The 21,612-nt window shown below is 52.3% G+C and overlaps 1 protein-coding gene across 4 annotated transcripts in view; it reads right to left on the bottom strand.

Annotated features, from left to right (window-relative positions):
• Window positions 1-6,216: 6,216 nt before the first annotated feature.
• LOC128762192 (nuclear receptor subfamily 6 group A member 1-A) overlaps window positions 6,217-21,612 on the bottom strand; it is a 66,922-nt gene continuing 51,526 nt past the window's right edge. For 2 of the 4 annotated variants that reach the window (XM_053870234.1, XM_053870236.1), the window contains 8 exons: window positions 15,948-16,178; window positions 14,909-14,964; window positions 13,726-13,886; window positions 13,293-13,523; window positions 12,512-12,766; window positions 11,244-11,365; window positions 10,179-10,334; window positions 6,217-10,099 (listed from right to left, as the gene is read on the bottom strand). In XM_053870234.1, the coding sequence (XP_053726209.1) occupies window positions 9,969-10,099; window positions 10,179-10,334; window positions 11,244-11,365; window positions 12,512-12,766; window positions 13,293-13,523; window positions 13,726-13,886; window positions 14,909-14,964; window positions 15,948-16,178 (1,343 nt within the window). In that variant the 3' untranslated portion in view covers window positions 6,217-9,968. The remainder of the gene's footprint in view (window positions 10,100-10,178; window positions 10,335-11,243; window positions 11,366-12,511; window positions 12,767-13,292; window positions 13,524-13,725; window positions 13,887-14,908; window positions 14,965-15,947; window positions 16,179-21,612) is intronic. The other 2 variants (XM_053870235.1, XM_053870237.1) reach the window with 1 other exon arrangement.

Raw genomic sequence — 21,612 nt, 5'->3', positions numbered from 1 at the left:
CTCACATGGTCTGCTGTCTTCAGTTTATCGTTCTCACTTGAGTTTGGGGGTCACTGAGGTCATCTGTGTGTAGCATGCAGGCAGGTGCAGCTTCCACTGTCCTGCACTGAGACGAGAGTTTATGCAAAGTATCACGGATTCCTCCCACACAGACCAGTCCACACCAGCCGAGGGCAGAGCCACTGAGGCAGCGACTCCAGGCTGCAGGGCCGGGACGTCCCACACTGTGCAGAAGTCCGGCTTCAGCGCTGCATGTTGAGGAGCTGGGACAACAGATGGTTGGGCTCAGGATGAGCACCGCGGGGCACCAGGCGACGTGGTTGGTCCTTCTAAAGAACCTGGGCTCGGCTGCTGCACGTAGTTCCTCAGGTGAGTCGGGCTCATGGTCACGTCGGGGACTGCACATGTTGAGGGCCACCTGAGAGCCTGGCGCCACCCCATGTCTCGAACCCTCACGTGGAGCGTGTCTTCAAGAGAAAAGGTTCTGTGGGTTATCTGCACGTGATGTTCCACCTTCTTTAAAGATCCATCTGAGTGTACAAGAGTGTGGATGAGAGTTAATCCGGGTATGTTTTCAGCATCGCTGAACCTAATGTTGTCATGAGAACAATGTCATTCACCGACCAGTACAACAACACCTGTACTGACGGGGAGAAAAGGCAGAGGTGCAACAGAGTGAGTGAACTGCTGCGTCTGGGCCTCAGCTCTGCCTCTCACCCGTCCTGCGCCGGGCAGGTGGCTGTCATGGCCCTGGAGGGCTCCGCTCTCTCACAGATCTCCTCCGGCAGCAGGACTCCTCTCAGTCCCTGACCGCTCTCCGGCGGCGTGTGTGGAGAGAGACGTGGCCCGTCTGACAGAAGAGAGAGGGAGGAAGGCGAGGTGAGGCCGAGCGGCGAGGGCAGCTGCTTTTGTGCGCCGCTCCAGATAATGGCTGGCCTCATCACCATGTATGTGCAACATAAATTAGCGGCATAAAGAGTCGAGGCGGCGCGCAGTGAATCGCCTGGATACCAGATGTTCAAGTGCCAGAATCACATTCATCCTCAAGGCTGCCGCGAGTTAGCGGGTAATTAGCTGCGATAAAGGCCCTTTTACAACAGGATCAGCCTGAAGAACAAGCGCTTCAATGCGGCGTTCTGAGAGACAGTGGCAAAATGTGAACTCAATTAAAAGCCTCTGAGTCCCGCTCTGGCCGCCGCGGCGCAGAGACCTGGCGCTGCCGGCGGGTCAGAGCGCTGGACTGCACACAGTCCGATGGAATCCTTCAGACCGAGACGTCGAACGTTCCCTGACTTTGTCCTGGACCTTCACATTCCTCTGGAGAGTTTTTCAAGCTGTGAACGACTGAAGAAGCACAAGCTCCTCGTGATGAAGGTCTGGGCTGCTTCAGATCAGATCTTCTCCTGATGGACCTCCTTCCAGACCTGCACTCTCACTGGGGCCATGTGATGTTCCACCTCAGCTGCAGCCACCAACAGGCGTCAGCTCAAAGCTCCGCCCCCAGCCCTGGTGGAAACATGGAGGTGACCTTCAGGGTTTCAGAATCCGGTTAGCCATGGACAGTTGGGTCGGGCTCAGGGCTAAACGCTGGGTGAGCTTGTGCCTTTAACCAGGGCTCAAATGACCTCTTGGTTTTCCTTGGTCCCAGAACCAGACAGCAGCCAGAACCGAGCTGGATGCAGCTAAACCTCGTGCCATCAGAGGAGTCGGAGGCGACCAGGAATCCGACTGGATCTGGCCCAGAGATCATTTGGATTTTGCTGATCTGCGACAGATCCGGACCGAGCTAGTAGTTCAAACAGCATGTGGCCTCGGAGCACAGCCGGGCCAGAGCCACTTTGCTATGAGGGGAGCAGACTGGGAAGTAGTGCAGAACCACTGGTCAGTGAAACACCCCAGCAGCAGCCGGACCCTTCACGTCAGATGAGCTCATCATTTTCGTTGCGCCTCTCAGGGAAAGGTCTGTGACACCTCAGGAAGGTCCATTCTTTTTCTTCAATAGTCAGGTTTCACTGCCACCCTCTCTGCTTCCTCATCTTCCTGGGGTCACCCCGTTGTGGGAGACTTGGAGGAGACCTGAACCTCAGCAAGGTTACTGACAGGTCACTCTCAGGTCTGGAGAGTCGCAGCCTAACGTGTAGCGCCATGAGCCTGGAGAGGGACTGGATCAAGACCAGTCCTGAGGCTGTGGACTCCAGGACTGGACAAAACCTGGGTGCCACGTGGCCCATGAAGCATTAGCTTAGCACGAGTGTCCTGGTCGTGATGGGCTGGTGAGGCTTCATGAAACACTGTCTTCATTTTCAGCGCTCACCAGGTGGCGCTCGGGGTTTAAAGGTGACGTGAGGTTTCATTGATATGGTTGCTCCTGTCCAAAGATTGTAGAGCAGAGGACGCCACCTAGTGGCCTCTAAAATGAGGATGCTGTTTCATGAAGCCTCACCAGCCTCATCTGCGTGGCGCTCAGACGAGCCATTGACCAGAAGGGTCCGGCCCCAGGACCTCACCTCCGTCACGTCCGCCTCCATCCGTTGCTGAAACCAGAGAGTGATGTCATCAACAAGCGACACACTTTCACATGTTCCATGTGAAGTCAAGTTGCGGTTTCAATGTGAATAAATGCATCGTGATGTCATCAACAAGCGACACACTTTCACATGTCCCATGTGAAGTCAAGGTGCGGTTTTATAGTGAATAAATGCATCGTGATGTCATCAACAAGCGACACAGTTTCCAAGATTCATTCACTCGGTTCATCGTTCTGTGGAGAGAAATGTTCCATGTGCCTGAACTGCACCGTGATGTCATCAAGGAGCGACACACTTTCACATGTTCCATGTGGAGTCAAGGCGCGGCTGCTGCTGCACAGCTGAGCCACGTGGCGTGTCAAGGGTCCGACCCTCCGCGTGACGCCTGCTTCTGCTTTAATGGTGCACGTGAACGTGTGAGCTCTAAAGGTGCGGGTTTGGACTGGTCTTCCTCACGGCTCTGGAGTCTTGGCCATACTCGTCTCACACGTGGCAATAATTAAAAGTGAGTGGAAGCAGAGCGGCGAGAAAGTAGCAGCAGAGGCATCGGAGCAATGTGGAGGAACAAGGTCGCCCGTCCTCCCCCTCCTCCTGGAAGTGTGTCAGTTGGCGAGCGCCGAGAATGATGGCTCTGTCGTGTCCTTATCAGCGTCCAGGTCCCAGTGTGTCAGGGTCAAGGGGAATGAGATGAGAGGAAGAGGAGGAGCAGAGGAACCACACCTGGTGGAGGCACGCTTCTGGAGCGTGCTCCGCCAGCCCACTGGCGCCGGCCGCCAGGAGGCCGCGGGGTCCCGTCCTTGACGTGAGCCGTGCGTGACGTGAGCGCCGTACGTAGGATGAGCGAGCAGGAACAGACCTACGGCAGAGACGCCCTGCCTTGTGGGCCCAGATATGAGCGGCACAAAAATAAGAGGCGCTTTATGTGTGTAAGGGTCGCGGAGGACAAACTATTCCTCAAACAAACGATGGACGAGTCAGCATTCCTGGGCGCCGCTGATGTCAGAGCTGCTCCCGAAGGAAGTCGATGGAAAAACAAGGTCCACTATCAAGACGCTTTTATTTTGCTGTCGAGCAACAAGATGTTACAGACATGAAGCAAACATCAAAGGCCTGACTGTTGACAACAGTGAGGCTTCAAACATCCCTCTGCTGGTCAGGAGAGGAAGTGCACTGACCAGGTGTGTGTGGCATGTGGCGAGGCAGCAGCTCCGCTCCGAGTCTCCCACTCCCTCACCCAGGTCACAGGAAACTGACCCAGTCGCTAGTCACAAATCACCCGCCACGTTCCCCCTTTCACTGGCTCCTCGCTCCTCCAGGAACCTTCTCAGTTCCTCAGGTGAGAGATGTTTGTGCCTCCGCCCAGCTCAGGAGTGAGCTGTGGGTTTGACTATCCTGAGGCCAGCTCCTGAGCTCGTGGGGGCAGCAGCTGCAGCGGAGAGGCCCAGGCTCCTCCTCCAGTTCTTCTGGGTTTCCAGCGGCACCCGGGTCTTGGAACACCTCGCCATGGAGGGATCGAGGGCTCAGTCTAACAGAAGACTCCTAAACGCCAGAGCAGTGGTTCTACACCGACTCACACCCAAGTGTGAGACTCTGCAGAGAAAAGATCTTGTTCTTCCGGTCACCAGTGCATGACATTAGGTGAAAACAGGACCTTTGCTCTTTGGCTTAGCTCTTTCACCACCACTTCAGTCCTCATGACTGTGAGCGTCTATAGAGCTCCAGATGCACTGTTCCCTCACTCATGAACAAACCCCCCCAGGAAGAACCAAGCAGGAGTGTCATCCCAGCTGCACTGCATTACACAGTGGACTCCCCCCAGAGGCAAAGTGTCGGTGGGTTTGGACCAAAGTCTCCACTCAGTGTCCAGTGCTGACCGGACGAGGCTTCGCGAAACAGCGTCCTCGCGAAACAGCGTCCTCGCTTAAGAGGCCACTAGGTGGCGCTCCTGGCTCTAAAACCTTTGGCTTTAAACAACCGCGTCATAATGAAACCTCCCATCATTTTTAACCTGACAGCGCCACCTAGTGAGCTATGAAAGTGAAGACAGTGTTTCACGAAGCCTCAGCAGCCCTTCACCACCTGTCAGGATGAAAGCAGTGTTGTGGCCTCAGCCCTGGCTCCACTGCAGCTGCTGCTCTTCTCCAGCACCTCAGCGGCGCGAGTCGAACACAGACCGTGTTTCGGACAAAGCACCTGATCACCTCAGTCGCAGCTCAGAAGCAAGACTGAGGTGGATCAGGTGCCAAATGGTGGAGCAGGAGGCGTCTCTGCTCTGGAGGACCTGGAGGGACCCTCTCCATCCACACACGACAATGTCCCCAGAGGGTTTGGAACCTGAGGTCAGCACCAGCCTCAGCGCAACACAGTCGCATGTTGGCGTTCAGTCATCACCGTGTCCCGGTGTGTGTGTGTGCGCATCACAGGAGGGGCGGTCCTGATAAGCCTCCCAGATGCTGGCGAGAGCGAAGGGCAGCGGGAGGCGGCGCGTGCCAAGGTGAGCGCCGCAGCACGGCAAACACACACGCACACACACCAGGCTTATCTGGACGCCATCATGGAGGAGATCCATCCTCTGACCCCGTCAGCGGAGGCTTGTTGTGCCCAGGGGGATCCACAGCCTTGACTGGCCCATCTGATTAGGAGCTTGTTGCTGGGGGAGGAGTGCGAGTCTCAGCCTTGAGAAGATAAAGTGATGCAGCCTGGACCCGCGGCCTGCTCCGCCCCCGTGATGCAATCAGGTCCGCCATCATTCACCGGCCGCGAGCGTGCGCGCGTGTGTGTGTTTAATTAATGGGACGCGCAGGCTTCCCAGGGCCCTGGTGCGGAGCCTCGCCGGCGCCTCCTGTCAGTGATTCTTTCAGTGTTTCTGCTGGAAAACAGGTGAAAGTCTTGGTCCTCTGGATCAGACAGGACGCAGTAAACACCGATTCTCCATCTCACCCGTGCTGCTGCAGCGCTCACACAGCTCTGACCAATCGGACGCTTGAGGGCAGAAGGCCATCGACCTATGGCGCTGCTGCTCCTCGGCCTGAAACATTTGCATACAGGTGGAATCCAGCCGCAGACCATGCTGATCTCTGAACAAACGGGGTTGAGAATCCTGACACATAAAGGTAAAGTTACAGAAGAAGCTGAGAAACTCGAGCGCACGCACCAATAGGCTAACGCTAATGCTACGTTAGCCCCATATTTATCCTCGCAGCTTGGAACGTTCCGACGCAGATTCACACTGGGATTTCTTCCTTTTTCATTACGAAACAAAATTGAAATTGATGTTTTGAAAGCAACTTCTACAGCGAGTTAAACCACAAGACAGACAATGGAAACACGTGCAGGCGCCGCGTAGCCACCACGTCATGCCAGGTGGTTTCCACGATGACTCCTCCAGTCTGGACAAAACCTTTTGTTTCAAAGCAAATTTTAATTCACAAGAAACATTTGTCTCATTTCTTATTGGCTGCAAGTACAAGTGTCCCGGTAATAAATAAAGAAGTCCCTGAACATGCATCAAGCCATCAACAGGCGGCAGCACCCACACACTTTCAGAGCTCAGAAGGTGGCGCTCTCGCTTCCAAGATGACAGGAGGTGAAGCTGAAGAATTTCGAGCAGAGAGCGCCATCTGCTGGTGTGGGGATGAGGTTTCATGAAGCCCCAGCAGCCCATCCTTGGCGGCCCCTCCACTCACTGACGTGGGCTTTCGCCTCACACCGCCGCACTTCTGCCGCCCTCATCGTTTCCAAACAGCAGCCAGACGAGAGAAGACCAAGGGGACCAGAGGCAAAGTTGCATAACGTTCACATTTATTTGGTTTTCCAAGTCCTAACATTCTAAACATGCTCTTAATACATAGTGGGTCACATTTTCACAGGTAGTTAAAGTAACAAGAGCAGACAAAGGATGAGTCGGTGGTCACATGACTGGCGCTTCTTCCCTGAGAAATGTCACTGTACTTCTCTTTCTTCCCCATAAAGCGCCATGTTCCTGATCAGAGAAACTTGGCCACGGTTAAAATATCCATCCAGTAAAAATAGTTTTCTCCTCTCCAGACAAAATAGCTCTTTTATCGTGGACTTTCCCGCTGAAGGAGCACGAGTCAGGCGTGACGTGTTGCTCATCAGGTGGAGGTTCCGCAGGTTCACCAACACAGCATCGCTATTTTGTCTTAGAATCTGATAAAAGCACTTGATCGCCGTAAGAACGTCCTGACGGGAGGTGACACGGTGACACGGAGGTGTGCACCTCAAACATGCGGGCCATCTCCCGCCGGCCGTGACAGAGGCGGCGGCGCCCTATCAGCCCGCGTCCAGCCGCGAGATAAGCCAGAGCGCGCTCACGTGCCGGTGCGCCAGGGTCACACCAGGGGGTGAGCGCATGTAAACACCACAGCGGGTCAGTCTGACCACACCTCACATCCTCCGATCGATCATCCATCACAAGCAGCATTGACAGATATGATAGCGCCGCGCTTCCTCCAACACACACACACACACGAAGGCCTATCACGAGCCGGCCCTCACAAGATAGAGACGTGAGGAGGGCGGCGTGGGTCACGTGAACGCCTCACACTGTCAGTGAGGTGCTCCAATCTTTGGTATCGGCAGAGGATAAGCAGGGCAGCAGTGAAAGCAAAGATAGTTGGCGTGAATCTAGCAGCGGATCCCTGAGAGGTCGGAGGAAAAACTGAGCTCAACACTTCACATCAGAACATTGGTGCAATGAAACCAATAAATAAGACAAAGTCATGACACATAGAGGTAGTTCCAGGACAGGAAGTCGTGACTGCGCGTGTCCAAACCAAACACAAAACCCTATCAAAAGTGGCGTGACAGGAGGTGGCAAGTGAGGGGGCGGGTCCTGAGGGGGGAAGAGGAAATCTGCTCAGATCTTTAGCCTCACAGACGTCAGAAGCCTCCAGCTGCTTTCTGGCTGAAAACCGTAGAGCCGCTGTAAAATCAACCGGAAGTGGCCCCTTTGGACCCGGATGCTAAAGTGCAATGCTCATGTGTTGCCATTTTAAAATGACCGGACCAAAAGGTTGCGAGCAGCGGTCTGGTTCTCTGTGAGGCAGGGACTGACGTTAGCCACTGAAACATCACTGTTATTGGAGCTGAACTGCTCCGAGGGATGTTAAAAAACAGTAGCTCGCCGCCATCGCCTGGCGCCTGCTCTGCTGTGAGCTGAACGGCTGCCCTTGGCTCCAACCCGGGGATCACTAAATCATCAGTTAGCATTGTGGTCGTTCATCAACTGACTGGTCTGGTACGTGGCTCTGGTTTCGTGCTAATCTGAGGGGAGATTTTCCCTTTCCCCGTCACTCAGACGTCCCTGAGATGAAGGCATTCCAGCCACTTGGCATGGTCCCCTGGCAGCCTTGTAGTGTCCGAGTGACGGGCACCGCCCCCCTCCCCGTACCCCCCTCTCACACACACACACACACGTGCGTGCTCTTCATGAGGACACTGGACAGTTCAAACAAAAAGGCTGCGAGCAGTCAGTACTGTCCATGAAAGTCAAAACGCTTGGCTGGTTAAAGCTAACACAGCTCTGTCTTCACTCCAAACACAACAAGAAAAGTAGCCGATCAATACATGAAACAAAAACTGAAAATAAAAATCCCCGAAAACAGTCACAATAACTACATGAAAAAGATATAAAAATGAAAAAAACAGAACAAAAAAAAGGCAGGAAGGAGGAACAACTGCATTGGAGCGGCGGTGGGGAAGATCACACCCCTCCTCCACCACCAGGCCACACGCGGGAAGGAAAAGGAGAAAAACAAAGTTTGGTTCTAAGCAGGACCTACCATGTCCTGCGCGCTACCACTACCAACACTACAGTCCACCAGCGTGCTCCTGAAGGCAGCACACACACACGCATTTTACCCTGTTTTAGATCCAGGTCGGCTGACCCGAAAGAAAGAGAGGGAGGGAGGGAGGGAGGGAGGGAGAGAGAGAGGTGGAAAGAAAGAGAGAGGGAGGGATAGGGGGAGAGAGAGAGAGGGAGAAAGAGGGAGGGATAGGGAGAGGGAGGGAGAGAGAGAGGGAGAAAGAGGGAGGGATAGGGAGAGAGAGGGAGAGAGAGAGGGAGAGAGAGGTGGAAAGAAAGAGAGGGAGAGAGAGAGAGGGGGGAGAAAGAGATAGGGAGAGGGAGGGAGAGAGAGAGGGAGAGAGAGAGGGGGAGAGAGGGAGAGAGAGAGAGGCAAAGGTTTCAAGAGCGAGAAGCAGATGGAGCCGTTGCTAGCAGCGAGCTCCATGAGGAATCACAGAAGATGCTTCCAGGGCTGGGAAATGATGAGGTCCATTTTCTATGGCTTGTTTTCAGGGCTCACGTGCCCCCCACTTATTAGATAAGCTTTCCGCCGGCAAACACATGAAGCTACTCCAAAGGTTCTGATCCGTGACCTGGGTTTATGAGTGGGACTGGCCTGGACCCGGGTGAGGCTGGCCCGACGTGGGGGCGCTCTCAGGCTCAGGTCTGACGTGAGCGACGCCCGGCCCTCTCGCACACGAGGGGGTCACCCTGAGGTCCGACCCGGTGATCCCACCGGCTGCCGACGATAAAGCTGTAGCTCTGAGACACAGAAAGTGGGAGAGCGTCGCCTCATCTGCCCAGTAGGGGGAGCCCCTGTTTTCTTGTATCGATCCTTCATTCATAAGAAGCGGAGCGGCGTGAGCCGCTGCAGGCCCGTCTCTGGGCGTAAGAAAAATAAAGCATTGCATAACACTTTGGTCAACGATAGAGAGAAGACATTCTATGGGCCGTCACCCCTCCCCCGCACTGACGCCACACTTTAATGATTGTTAGAAAATACCCGTATGCTCCCTTTACTCTTCCTGACGCGAGGCCGACTGCGCCACCTCGTCTTGACTCTTGGAATGTTGCGGCGACGAGCGACCCGCGGCTCCGTAAAGTAGCTTTTCTTTGCATTCCCGGCGCCGCCACACAAATACTTGTCTTTGATTGGCCGCGGCGCCGATAACATTCAGCGTATGATTGAGGCGTCGCATTGCTTGTGGGGGGATTCGGGGTTTGTTTCTTTTTTTTTTTTTTCTTCAGGCAACTTCTCATGAACAGCACAAAAAAGGTACCCAACAATAGCAACATATTCCTGAGGTAGTCTCATAAAAACACATGTGTCGATCACAACCCGCCCCCAAGCCTGAATAAAATAAACTCTTTTTAAAGTCTAAGCTCTAACAATGGCAACACTGACACATGGAGCAAACTGGATACACATTTGTTAACTCCGGCTGCTGACAGGGGTGTGTCAGCGCTGGAGCATGTGCACAGTGTAAATCAGCATACATTCAGCTCTGTCGTGTAATAAATAGGTCAAAAACGTACAAAAGAAGAAGAAAAAAAAACAAACTAGCTGCTTGTCACATTCACAAGAGGGCGGGACAGACCCTCGGCGCCGGCCGCGGCGAGGCGGCGGCGCTCTAGTTGCCGGTGGAGGCCGTCACGCAGGGCGACTGGCCGCTCCTGTAGCTGCTCAGGCTGGATTTGCAGGAGTGCAGTACTGCTTTGAACAGCAGGGGCAGCTGCTCCAGAGGAACGTTCACCAGTTTACCTGCAGCGAGAGAAGAACCGCGGTGGAACTGGTGCCGAGCCGAAGCGTGGGTCAGAGGAGCATGAGAGCGGGCGCCTACCTGCGATGCAGCGGATCTCGGGGAGACACATCATGATCTCGGGAAAGCGCTTGGGCTGGTGCGGGTACTTGTACTCGGTGTAGTCCTGGCACACGTACCAGTAGCGCTTGTTGAGCTGCTCCAGCTGGGAGATGTTGGACAGCCCTCGGATGTCTGCTGAAGACAAGAGCCGTCAGAGACCACGTGGAGCCTCTCGGACCTGCTGCACTTTCAACCTTACATGGTTCAACTTTCAACTAACTAGGACTCCACCCCTCCTCACCATAACCTTCAAACACGCTGGCGTTTGGCTGGGGCCTAATGGCGGCCCGTCTGAGCTCACGGAGACGTCGGAATCCGTGAACGTTCGTGTCTGACACGTATGCTGTGAACTGTTGCCATACTTCTTGGGTCGCCGTCATTTCTGGGCTGGTATTTGCTCTCGCTCTCGCTCGCATGCGACACAGGCCAGCGATGAGGTTGCGGTGTGAGGACGCATGATGCTGTCGGCAACTAACCTAACAGACGACTGCTGTGCAACCAGTCGTCACAGCCCTAGTTTAAATAGAAAAGACTCGATAATTGCAATGACATTCTGAACATTTCGAGAGCAGCCAGGTTTATGTGGCACTTTCTTGAGGCCGTTTCTTTTCTAAACCATGCATGTCATACATGGTCAGAAAGACTACACCGGTGAATCAGCCCTGTGTTTACAGCAGCGCTGCCAGACATGGGCACAAAGCTCTGCTTCTCTTCGTCCAGTTGAATACTCCTGATACTATAGCATTGGAGGAGCAGCAGTTAGGGTCCACCAAACTGGAAATTTCCAAAGCTGTATATCCAACGTGGCTTTAAGCATTTTTTGAAAATGTTACACGTTTCTTGGGACTCACGTTCATTTCCCATCATATAACAGGCTGATCATGTGAACAGAAGGCTCGAGAGAGTTTGCAAACTGCAGTTCTATTCTCGCCCTCCAACACTTCCGAAGACTTCAACACTGCATGCAGCCACCGAGTGCCGGGAGCGTCCCAAGTGGCAAAGATCTGAAGTGCATGTGTGGTGAGGCTGGGGCCTCCTTCTCACCCTGGTTGAGGAAGTTGATGGCCTTCATGCAGGCGTACTCCTCGTTGCTGATCTTCAGCTGATGAAACTTGCGGAACAGATAGATGAGTCGCTCCATCACCTCCATGCCGTCCTCGCTGAAGCTGGACACAGGAAAACAGGGGTCAACGCCACGTGGTTGCCTGACAGCAAACCCCCTGGAGAGCTCACTGTGATGCTCACAGTCTTTGCCACTTATGTCTATCCAGGCGAGCGGCTCCCACATGATGAAAGCTAGACACTCGTGACTCATCGCTTCAACTGCTTCTGTACCGTTAGAAAGGAAATTCTCTGATGAGGACATTTAGACTTCAATTTATATATTTTCACTTCATATTTTCAGATTTCACTCTTGAGTGAGTTGCCTATCAAAAGCAAGAGCAGCTTGTCCTTGTGTTTTCCACATTCTTTAGGCCAATATGTCAGCAGCAGCAATTTAAGTGTTTCAGGCGTTTCTTTTGACACAAGCACAAACGGGCGTTTCTCTACTGCCTCGTGTCATTCCTGACCTCGTCTCTAGACTTGAACGGAAGGATCCCTCCACTGGGAAGAACCCTTTGTTTAATATCCAAATGAACTAAATGTTTTATACGTGATAAATATTCGATTTCATTCGAGCATATCACATCTCCGATTAATCCATATTAAAGTAGGAGTTTAGAATATATCTTTACTTAATGGGAGCTGGTCTAACATACAAGCAAGAAAAAGATCTTTCGGCTCCACTAAAACGGAGGGCACGATAGCCAGTGAATGGAGCTGCTGCTATACACCAGGCGACCACAGGGGGCGCTCTCGAAGGTTCTGACAGCTGTATATCCAGAGACAGCGAGTCTCCAGAGCAGATCATGTGGCTATGACTCACACCTTCACGGGAGCAGCGCAGTGCGAGCTGCAGCTCCGCTGGAAGAGGAGTTTCTCCTTCATGCTCGACTACACGGGCTCCGAAAACAGCATTGGTGATGCTGAGCCAGTCGAGCGGAACGTCTCGCTCCTCCACAAACTCCTGATATCAACTTCACTCCGGTGAAATATTAGTTCCACGACGTTAAATCCGTCGTGTCTTATCTGGAGTCGGCCGGCGGGAGTGGCAGACCTCAAGCGGGAGGAGAGCGTTCAAACCCATGAAAGAGCGTGGGAAACGCTCTGGAACAAAGCTGCAGGCCTGAGCAGCAGGTGGCAGCGCACTCACACCAGCTCCACGCCGTCCAGGGTCAGGACAAACCGAGTCATTCCACCTGTGGACTCACCCCTGCAGCTCGTCATCCGACGGTGTGTACTTGGCGGTGACGTCCGCCAGGTCCCCGAAGATCTGGGCGCTGTAGATGGTGAGGCAGGAGAGCAGGATGAGCTCCTGCCAGGTGGAGCTGAGCAGACAGGTGTAGTCCTCGATGGAGAGCTCGTAGAAGAATGGCAGCTTCTTGATCCACGAGATCTGACGGAAGAGCAGCTCGTCCGCCAGTCGGCACAGCAGGGCGAACAGCTCCACCTGGGTCACCTTGTACCTAGAGGACAGCAGGGGGCGTGAGCTCAGGCGCCACCTCGTCCACCCCTTCACTCCTCCACAGGTCACTTTTACAAACTTCCACTAACTCACTTTTCCTCCTGGACTTTAATAACATTTGTTTTTCTGTCACTTCATGAGCTCAAACATCCATATTTTTCAGCTGCAGTGACAGGACTGAGCAGCTGGGTGGTGTCTCTCACTGACAGGTATACATGGTGGAAAACTAGTGCTGGGCTGATGAGGCTTCATGAAGCTCAGTAGGTGGCACTCTTGGTTTATAAATGACGTTTATCATCGTGGCTCTTGAAGCCTAACAGAGAGCGCCATCTACTGGCTCTGATAATGAGGACACTGTTTCGTGAAGCCTCATGAGCCCGTCACTGTTGACAACCCTTCCGACTCCTCAGGCCCCTCGCTGCACTGAGCTGTGGAACCCTGCACCTGCGATCTGCCGCAGCCCTGGTTTCTCTTTCATCTTTGGCTGAGCTCTTCAGCGCCAGTGTGGGTCATTGTGCCCAACTCACCCATCTTCGATGAGCATGGGGGTGGAGAGGGGCGCCAGGTCTTCGGCGGCCACCAGTTGCAGCACCAGGGGGTGGGACTGGGGGTAGAGGTTCCTGGGCTGCGGGGCCAGCAGGCCGGACTGAGCGGCGTAGCTGAAGAGGTGAGGCAGCAGCTGGTAGTGCGTGGACATGGACGTGTTGATGTACTGGTCGCGCAGCGCCGCCGTGTAGCCGTTCATCTCCACGGAGCGGCTGGAGACGGAAGAGAGACCAACCCAGTCGGTTAAACACAGTTCAGCATCACACGCAGCGTCTCTTCACTTAACACTCTGCAGCGCTTCCTGTCTGACTAGGCTGAAGCAACAGGTCAAAGGTCACATCTATGACTCCAGCCAGGACCGGACCGGACCGGACCGGACCGGACCGGACCGACCGGCCTGCGCGTGCCACTCACTTGGAGGAGAGAGTGGAGGCCGGAGACGGCTGGTTCCCCTCCGAGGCGCCGTTGCTCGGCGAGCTGTGGTCGCTGTCGCCGTTGTTGCCCCAGGTGTGTTCGGGCGCGTCCTCCTTAAACTCCTGACCCGACATGATCCGCTCGATCTCTTCTTCTGTGATCTGAAACACACGCAGTTCACTTTGGCTCAGACTTCAGCTTCATCACGTTACATCATGTGGAATATCAGAACAGAGTCGCGGTCATCATTTAAGCCCAACCCCAGAGGGAAACGCTCTCCTCAGTGGGGCTGACCTGTTACAACACAACTGATCTGGGATCAGCGTCAGGGTTTTCCCTTCCACTTCTCTTCTGGTCATAACTACCAAGCCCTCGGTCATTTTCAGGAATTGAACCCCTTATATGCCTGGTTAGTTCAACAAATGAGGAGCCTGCCTTTTCAGTGCGCGGAGTGTTGAGGGAATATTAGGTATTCACTTTAAAAACTTGGTAACTTGGACCCAGTCAGTGGCCATGGCAACACTCAGACTCAGGAGTTTCTGCCATGACACATGAGGGTTGAGGCTTTATTCATGATAGATTATCGTCGATAACATTTCTTCATCTGTTCCTGGACGCTACTGCCACCTGCTGTCACTTACATTTGATGTGCTTACATCAATAACGTTTCAGTTGCTTTAAAAAAGGATCTTATCAAGTAAATGCTGTGACAATAACAAATGCCCTTGACACCCGGAGGGCTTCAGAAAGGGGGCGATGCAGAGATGACCCGTGAGTGACCCGTGAGTGACTCGTGAGCGTAACCATTCATCAGGTGGTCATAATGTTAAAGCAGACGGGTAGTGATGAGGCTTCATGTGTCCTCATTTTAGAGCCCTAGAGGGCGCCCTCTACTCTGAAATCCTCTCAACTATTTCATTTGTAACCACAGAGCGCCACCTACCGAGCTTCATGCCGCCTCACCAGACCAGGGTGGACTGGGCTCACGCCTGCCGTCACCTACTCTACTCTGGCTGGCAGCAGAAGCGCTGAGAAAGGCGCCTCTGAATGGGAAGAATGTAGCGCTGATCAACAGTCACTTGTGACCTTCAGCGGCTCTTATTTAACGCTCAGCAGAAACACCTTCAGTTACACTCATGGAGGTTAACTGTTTAGGGTTGTGCTCTTTATGGGAGGGTTTTACCTGCACAGGTCCGATGCTCTTGTTCCTCCCGCCCGGCATCCCGTCCTCCCTGATGGCTGCATGAAGAAGACATGAAGTTACTGAGACGTCTTGTGGCGCCACCCAGCGAGCAGCAGGAGGTGGGGGGTTCTATTCCCAGCATTTCCTGCCAGCTTGACACGACTTCTTTCCCAATATACCAGGAGGAGGTGGAGTGAAATACTGTTAACAAATTGTTAACGGAACGATTTCAAATCCACTTCATATGTGAGAGAGAAGCCTGCAACTGTGTTTGATTCCAGCGTTGACCTTTCTAGTTCTCAACAGCAGAAGAGCCTTTACTTTCATCACCCACTTTTCTCTGCTTCTGCAGCTACAGACGGGTGGTCATCATGTTATTGGGAAGCTGAACAGTGCCGTGTTGAGAATGAGACGTGGAGCGCTTGATTTAGTCACCACAAGAGCTGACTGAGCTCAGGCTATTGTTCTTACACTGTTGCTTACTCACATTTCCACAACAAAAATAAATATCAATAAATAAAGCTATAAATATAAATAAAGTTTTCGAAGTCTTAATTTCATTTTTAATTTATAGACATTATTTATTGTTGTGAGAGCACAGAACAAATATATACATTTTAACATTTTGCTTCTTTTTAAGCCAATCTATCCAAAGACTGAATTTGGGATCTTTTTATATATTGTTGTTTTTTAAGGACACAATCTGTTTATGCTCCTCAAGATTAATTTATATGTCAAAAAAATAAATAAATAAAATGAATGAATTGTTCAATAATCCTAATCTTCCCTACACACATCATATACTGAGCTACTGAACACATCGAAACAAATCTATTTCAATAAAAAAAAAACTTATTCAACGTGGCTTCAAAGTGGCTGCTGCGTTCATTAATACATCACGAAGCCATGACTTCAAATGAAAATGAAAACGTCACCACGTGTAGTGTACAACAGAAGCGAGCTGTGCACTCGCGTCTGTTGTGTGGTGTTATTCGCAGCTCGGCCACAAGGCGTCAGTGTAGCCCAAGCAATCGGGTACCTTTGCGGTTCATGCCCATCTGCAGGCACTTGAGCAGGCGGCAGTACTGGCAGCGGTTGCGCTGCTTGCGGGACATCTCGCAGTTCTTGTCCCGGTTGCAGCGGTAAACGCGCTTGTTGCAGATGCTGCGCTTGAAGAAGCCCTTGCAGCCCTCGCAGGAGATGATGCCATAGTGCAGGCCGGTGGCTCGATCTCCACAGATGAGGCAGGTCCTCTGGTCGGCTGGATCATCTGCAACATCACAGGACAGGAGAGGATTTAGGACGAGAGTGGGAGCACAAACCTCCCTGAAGGCTTTCGGAGGAGATCAAGGGGGACTGGAGGCTTAAGCTGTTCGCTAATCCTGCAGGTTGTTAAGCTCCAATGTTCATTTGGTGAAAGTGCAGGTGACTGGTGAGACGTCTTCACTATGTTTTATTCAGGGGGAAGCGACACCGCCGTCTCCGCTCAGAACCTCTCAGGTGTCAAGCAGACCAGCCACTTCACGCAAACTTTCTGCTGATGTCGGCGAAGGGCGATCACCAGAACTAGTGCGGGCGCTAATTTGGGGGCAACAGGACGTCCTCAAGACAGTTGAGCAGAACAAAAGCAGCCACCGCGTCACCTGATCCGACACCAGAGCGGAGCCTCCTGCTCCTCTGGATAGTCAGCTCATATCAGCAGGAAGCTGAATGTTTCAACAGCACACGGAGACGGTGTCATGGCGAGCGACAACACGAGAGAAGCCGCGAGTGAAAGGAACCACCTCCATTGTCTTGTGTGGAGCCTGTTGCTACGCTGAAGTGCTGAAGTCCTAAAAGGGCAGGAAAACAACCATACTCTTATTTGCTTATTGAATCACTCGTGTGTCGAAAACATGATCGTTTCAAATCAAGTATCACTCACCATCACATGACCAAGCACAGCGAACACAGGTTCTACTTCCTGGTCTGACATGAACACCTTGTGATTGGCTGCCACGGACAGACTACTGCTTTTGTTTTGTTTGTCGTCATGTGCTGAGAATTATGGCTTTAGGATGATATTACTTTGTCCCCTGTGGCACTCAAAGCTTCAGTGACTCAAAAATCTCATTGACCTGAAGACATTCAAACGTACACGCAGCATGTGAGCGCTAACAGACAACAACATCAGCTACACAGTATAGTGAACCAGTGCCAGGTTGCTACTGCCAGCTTGGTTTGTGTTTCCTCATGCACATCCTTGTGTGACACCACTGCCACCTGGTGTTTGAGTGAAATTTCATAACTAGAAGAATAATGAAACTGTTTAAAATCTCAATATGGGGAGAAATGGGCACCTGACTACCCTCACTATGCATTCAAGCATCAAAATTCAGCATTGAAATGATCGCACAAGAGCACGTGCAGTGGCCGCAGACCATCTCAAACCAGGAACACCAAGACAGAATACTCAGACTTTGACTCTTTTAGAGGTTTAAGTGGACATCTGCTGGAGTAAACCATGTGTTAAATTAAGTAAAATGATGGAAGGTAAATTACATTTTCATATCTAATATTCAAGTGAGTCGTAACAGTTTCAGGAGAAAAAAACTATGTCACACATTCATGAAAGCCTCTCATTATTCAGCTGCCAGTCGATAGGAAAGAACTGCAGTAGTGGCAGGAGTCTGAAAGTAGAAATGAAACTGCGGAAAATAGATAAATAAAATGCTGAATCTAATTCAGTAGCCACCGCACATCTATGTTCAATGATACGACAACACAACTAGTGTGGGTGGACAACACTCTTCAACTAGCCTTTATGTGACTTAGTTGCGCTACAGGCATCCACCCTCCCATGACCTTTAAATCAATTCCAAAATGTAGGTTTCGGGGTGTTGGTGGAAATGAGTGACAGAAGCAACGGCAGCGACTGAACCATTACAGCGTCCTGCAGGACGGTGGCACCAGCACATGCCATCATGACATGTGCCTGAGAGCTTGAAAACAAAGTGAGACGTGAGAAACTACGCGGTGCTCTGTGTTTAGGTCCTGATATTAGCCGCGGTCTCGGCAGCTCCACCCCCCCACACACGACGGTCGCGGTGAAGCTGATCCAGCAGCGACGGCGTGGAGGGCACCGACTGCTGACCGTGTCACCACATGAGGATCTTCAAAATTCAAACCAGCTGGATTAGGCTTTTGTGTCATCTAAAGGAGCAGCTCATTAGGGTCATGTGACCACATGCTGAGCTAACCCCAGGCCCACCGAGAGGGGAGGGCGGAAGGGTTCATGTACTGAAGGTAATTAGAAGAGGGGTCGGGGGGGAGGACAGCTCCACCTTAATTCCCTCAAACATGCGTGCGCGCACACACACACTTAAGGGGATGATGAAAAAACATTAACATTTAAATGGCGCTGGGTTTAAGTTTGCTGCTGGCAGGGGGCTCAGACTGGGAGGGGGAGGTGCTGGGGGGGTCTTACTGTACTGAGACAATGAGCAGTGACATGGGGGGCCATTCTGAGATTAGGATTCAACAGATTCAGCTATTAACTTGCTACTGCAGAAGGATGAAGTCCTTTCAGGAGTAAAAACTAAAGGTCATCAGATGGGACATGAAGGTCACCGGGGAACGTCACAGGACTTCGGTCTTCATGAGCCCTGCGTTGTTTGTTTGATTTAAAACAGTTTAAAGAACAGTCACCTGACAGTGATGGACAAAGTCAGGAGCGTGATGGACGGCACGTCTCCACACCATCCCTCACTTCCCCCCTCTGCCCCGCGGACCAATAGGAAGGGAGGAAGATGGACCAGCTGACAAGTCCTGACCCTGCAGCGGCAGCCTCTTTAAATAAGTTCAAGTTGAGCAGTGAGGTCAGGAGAGCAGCAGAGCACGATCACACACCTGCTCGGCCTGTAGGTGGCGTTGGAGCACGGCAACGAATGAGCGTTACGCTACATTGGCATTACAATGGAGTTGTAGTGACAAGTTATGTTTGAGTACAAATCTACAGGCGCAGCCAGCTTAGCAGACCCGCTACATGCTAACACGCTAAAGTTCAACTGAGGAGATCAAGGTTTGTTTTGCACCTCTTTCTTCGCTGCTCATCGTAATGGGAGACAGTTTGTGTTAGTATTTATTATACGTCAGCAGCCGAATCTCTGGGTGCAGCATCATTGTTGTGCTGATACGATCAGTCTTCATGTGCACAGGACCCAAGTTACAAAACGCAACATCCAGAGAGTGTCATGAAGGTGATGCAACGCTGAAGCTCGGTGTGTCCGCCAGCCACGGGTGCCACCCAGCAGTGAGCCACGGAGGGAACCCAAGCCACCGCACTGAGCTGGACGTTTGGGTGGGCGCCCCCCAGGGGTGTAAAGCCCAATAACAGAGGGGGCGCCACAAGATCGGATGCACAAAAAATGTCAAACTTCCACACTGACTGACGTCTGCGTCCACTGGCTTCCCCTCAACTATCCTCCACTTCCCAGCCCCGTCCTGCTGAACTTGGGAAGTGGCTGACGCCCACAATCGCAGCATTTCTCATCCTGCAGCTCAGCAGTGGCTCGGCTCAGGTCTGAGTAAAGAGCTTTGTGGCCGCTAAGCTCCGGAGCGCAGCGGCTCCGTGAAGAGGCCGGCAAACTCGCTCCAAAAGGGTTTGGCGGGAAGATACTGTAACTCCTCATAAAACACCATTTGTCAGCTCATTCAGGAATTCCGACCATCTCCGCGGCCCAGTCCTGTGAAACTTCCCTCAGCAAACACAATGGCCATCAGCTGCCGCTGCCTGAGATGATTTGCTAAATCTGTCACCCCGTCTTTCAAGTGCATGGCCACCATATAACCTGCGGATTCACACCTTCACACACTTGATCTCAGCGCGTCACGTCCTCGCCCTCCCAGCCACCGTTAAATATTCATGATGCCCAAAGTCCCTCTCTGACCCGGAATCCATCACTGAATATATGACCTTCTCAGTGAGAAGCAACCAGCCGAGGAGATACACAGAAGCCATCAAATCAAACGGCCAGCGCCACATTTCTGGACACATTCAGCAACAGTTGGAGGAGCTTTGTTGTCGCTTCGGTCCACTTAGCTGCCTGCGACCACACAGCATAAAACACACACCAAAGTCACCTAGACCTGGCCAACGTGTCTAGTTGAGAGGAAAGGTTCATCTGCATTTTTCATGTTTCCACAGTGCGACTCAGTCGGAACCTAAAACCTTCCGAAATGAAATGATTTAACAAAAACTGTAATGACAGTATGTCAGGTTGGAATCTCTCAATAGCCACTCAAGTTAGATATTATTGGAGTCACATGCGTGACACTAAAGGACACCTGAGGCAAAGAAAACCTTGAGGACCATGAATGCATCGCTCCATTTGACTCGCAACTTAACGCTAAAAGCGGCAGCTACTGTACTGGCGTCTTTTGTTATCTGGCAGACGTGAAAGCTCCAACATGTGGTGGGAGGAATGCGGGCTGTGGTGGGCTCAGGTTGCAGGGCGGGCCTGGAAGAAGCAACATTTTTTTTGTTGCAAGCGTGACGCAGCGCATGGAGCACAACAGCAAATGGACGTGCACACTTGTTTGGTTGCGTTGCTTTTAAACAGATTTTATACATTTAAAATATATATGATCGTAAAGTCTGTATAAATAGGCAAATAAATATGGCTAAGACTCACTCGGTCTCAAGTGTTGCTGGGTGTCACTGCAACAGAACAGCCAAAATACCACACAGCCACGTAAACAAAGAGGCAAAGATAAGGAACAACGCTCATTTCAGTTGATCTTGAGAGTGATGAGGCGGCGCCAGTGTACACAGGCAGGCCAGCACACACCCGCTCCCACTAAACACGGAGCACCCCCAGGCCCATTAAAGGCTGCATTGTTTCCCAGGGGTCAGCCCCAGTTTCATTCCAAACTTTAACGCAAACCAGGAACTTCTGGCTGGCCATCCCCATCATTCCCGATGAGCCTGAAAGATGTGTTTTCCTGACGTCTTGCTGAGCTTTTGAAGATGCTCCTGAGAGTTCCGCTTGAATGATTAATCAATCGAGCAGATACAGGACCTGATTGGATCACACTGGTGTATTTCACTCAATGATCCCTCTTCTGCTGCGAAGCATCACGCGTGTAGCGCCGGCGAGGCCCCTCCACCTGGAGGTGGCTGAAGATGAGTCGGGGGAGCGGGTCTCCCTCAGTAAGCCAGCGGCGTCCTGCTGGGCCCTCAGATGCTTCCAGCAGAAATCTCTCCTTTGTCCATGCGGCGGCGCACACAAAGGCGGGTGTGTAGTGTAAAGCAGCTCTTTTGAGAGCGTGACACAGCAGCAGGGTCCGCTGCTGAAGGGGTGGAGGGCCGCCGTTTTGTCCGAGCCCTTCCATCACAATCAGCTGGGACGGCCAGCGGGGGTTGCAGGGATCTGCTGTACTTTTCCGCTGACCTTCCTCTCCTCGACTCATATCTCAGAGGGTGAGGTGGGGGGGGCTCTCCGTGACCGGTATGTGCATCTGAGGACACCAGAAGACCCTCTGGGACTCCAGCATTCCTGAGCCACCGCGCCGTGATGTTAATCTCTGGAGTAACATGCGTGCAGTTGCAGGCCGGGATCCTGAACCAGACAATGGCTGCCTGTTGACATCTTGGTCAGACTCGGCCCCGCAGCATTAGCATGGAATAATAGCTGCGCTCATGTCAATGAAAGCCACAGGTGAGG

Source organism: Synchiropus splendidus, chromosome 7 (assembly GCF_027744825.2).
Source record: "Synchiropus splendidus isolate RoL2022-P1 chromosome 7, RoL_Sspl_1.0, whole genome shotgun sequence".
NCBI classification, from domain to species: Eukaryota; Metazoa; Chordata; class Actinopteri; order Syngnathiformes; family Callionymidae; genus Synchiropus; species Synchiropus splendidus.
Note: the sequence above shows the minus strand (reverse complement) of the source record. Positions and strands in the feature narration are given on the sequence as shown.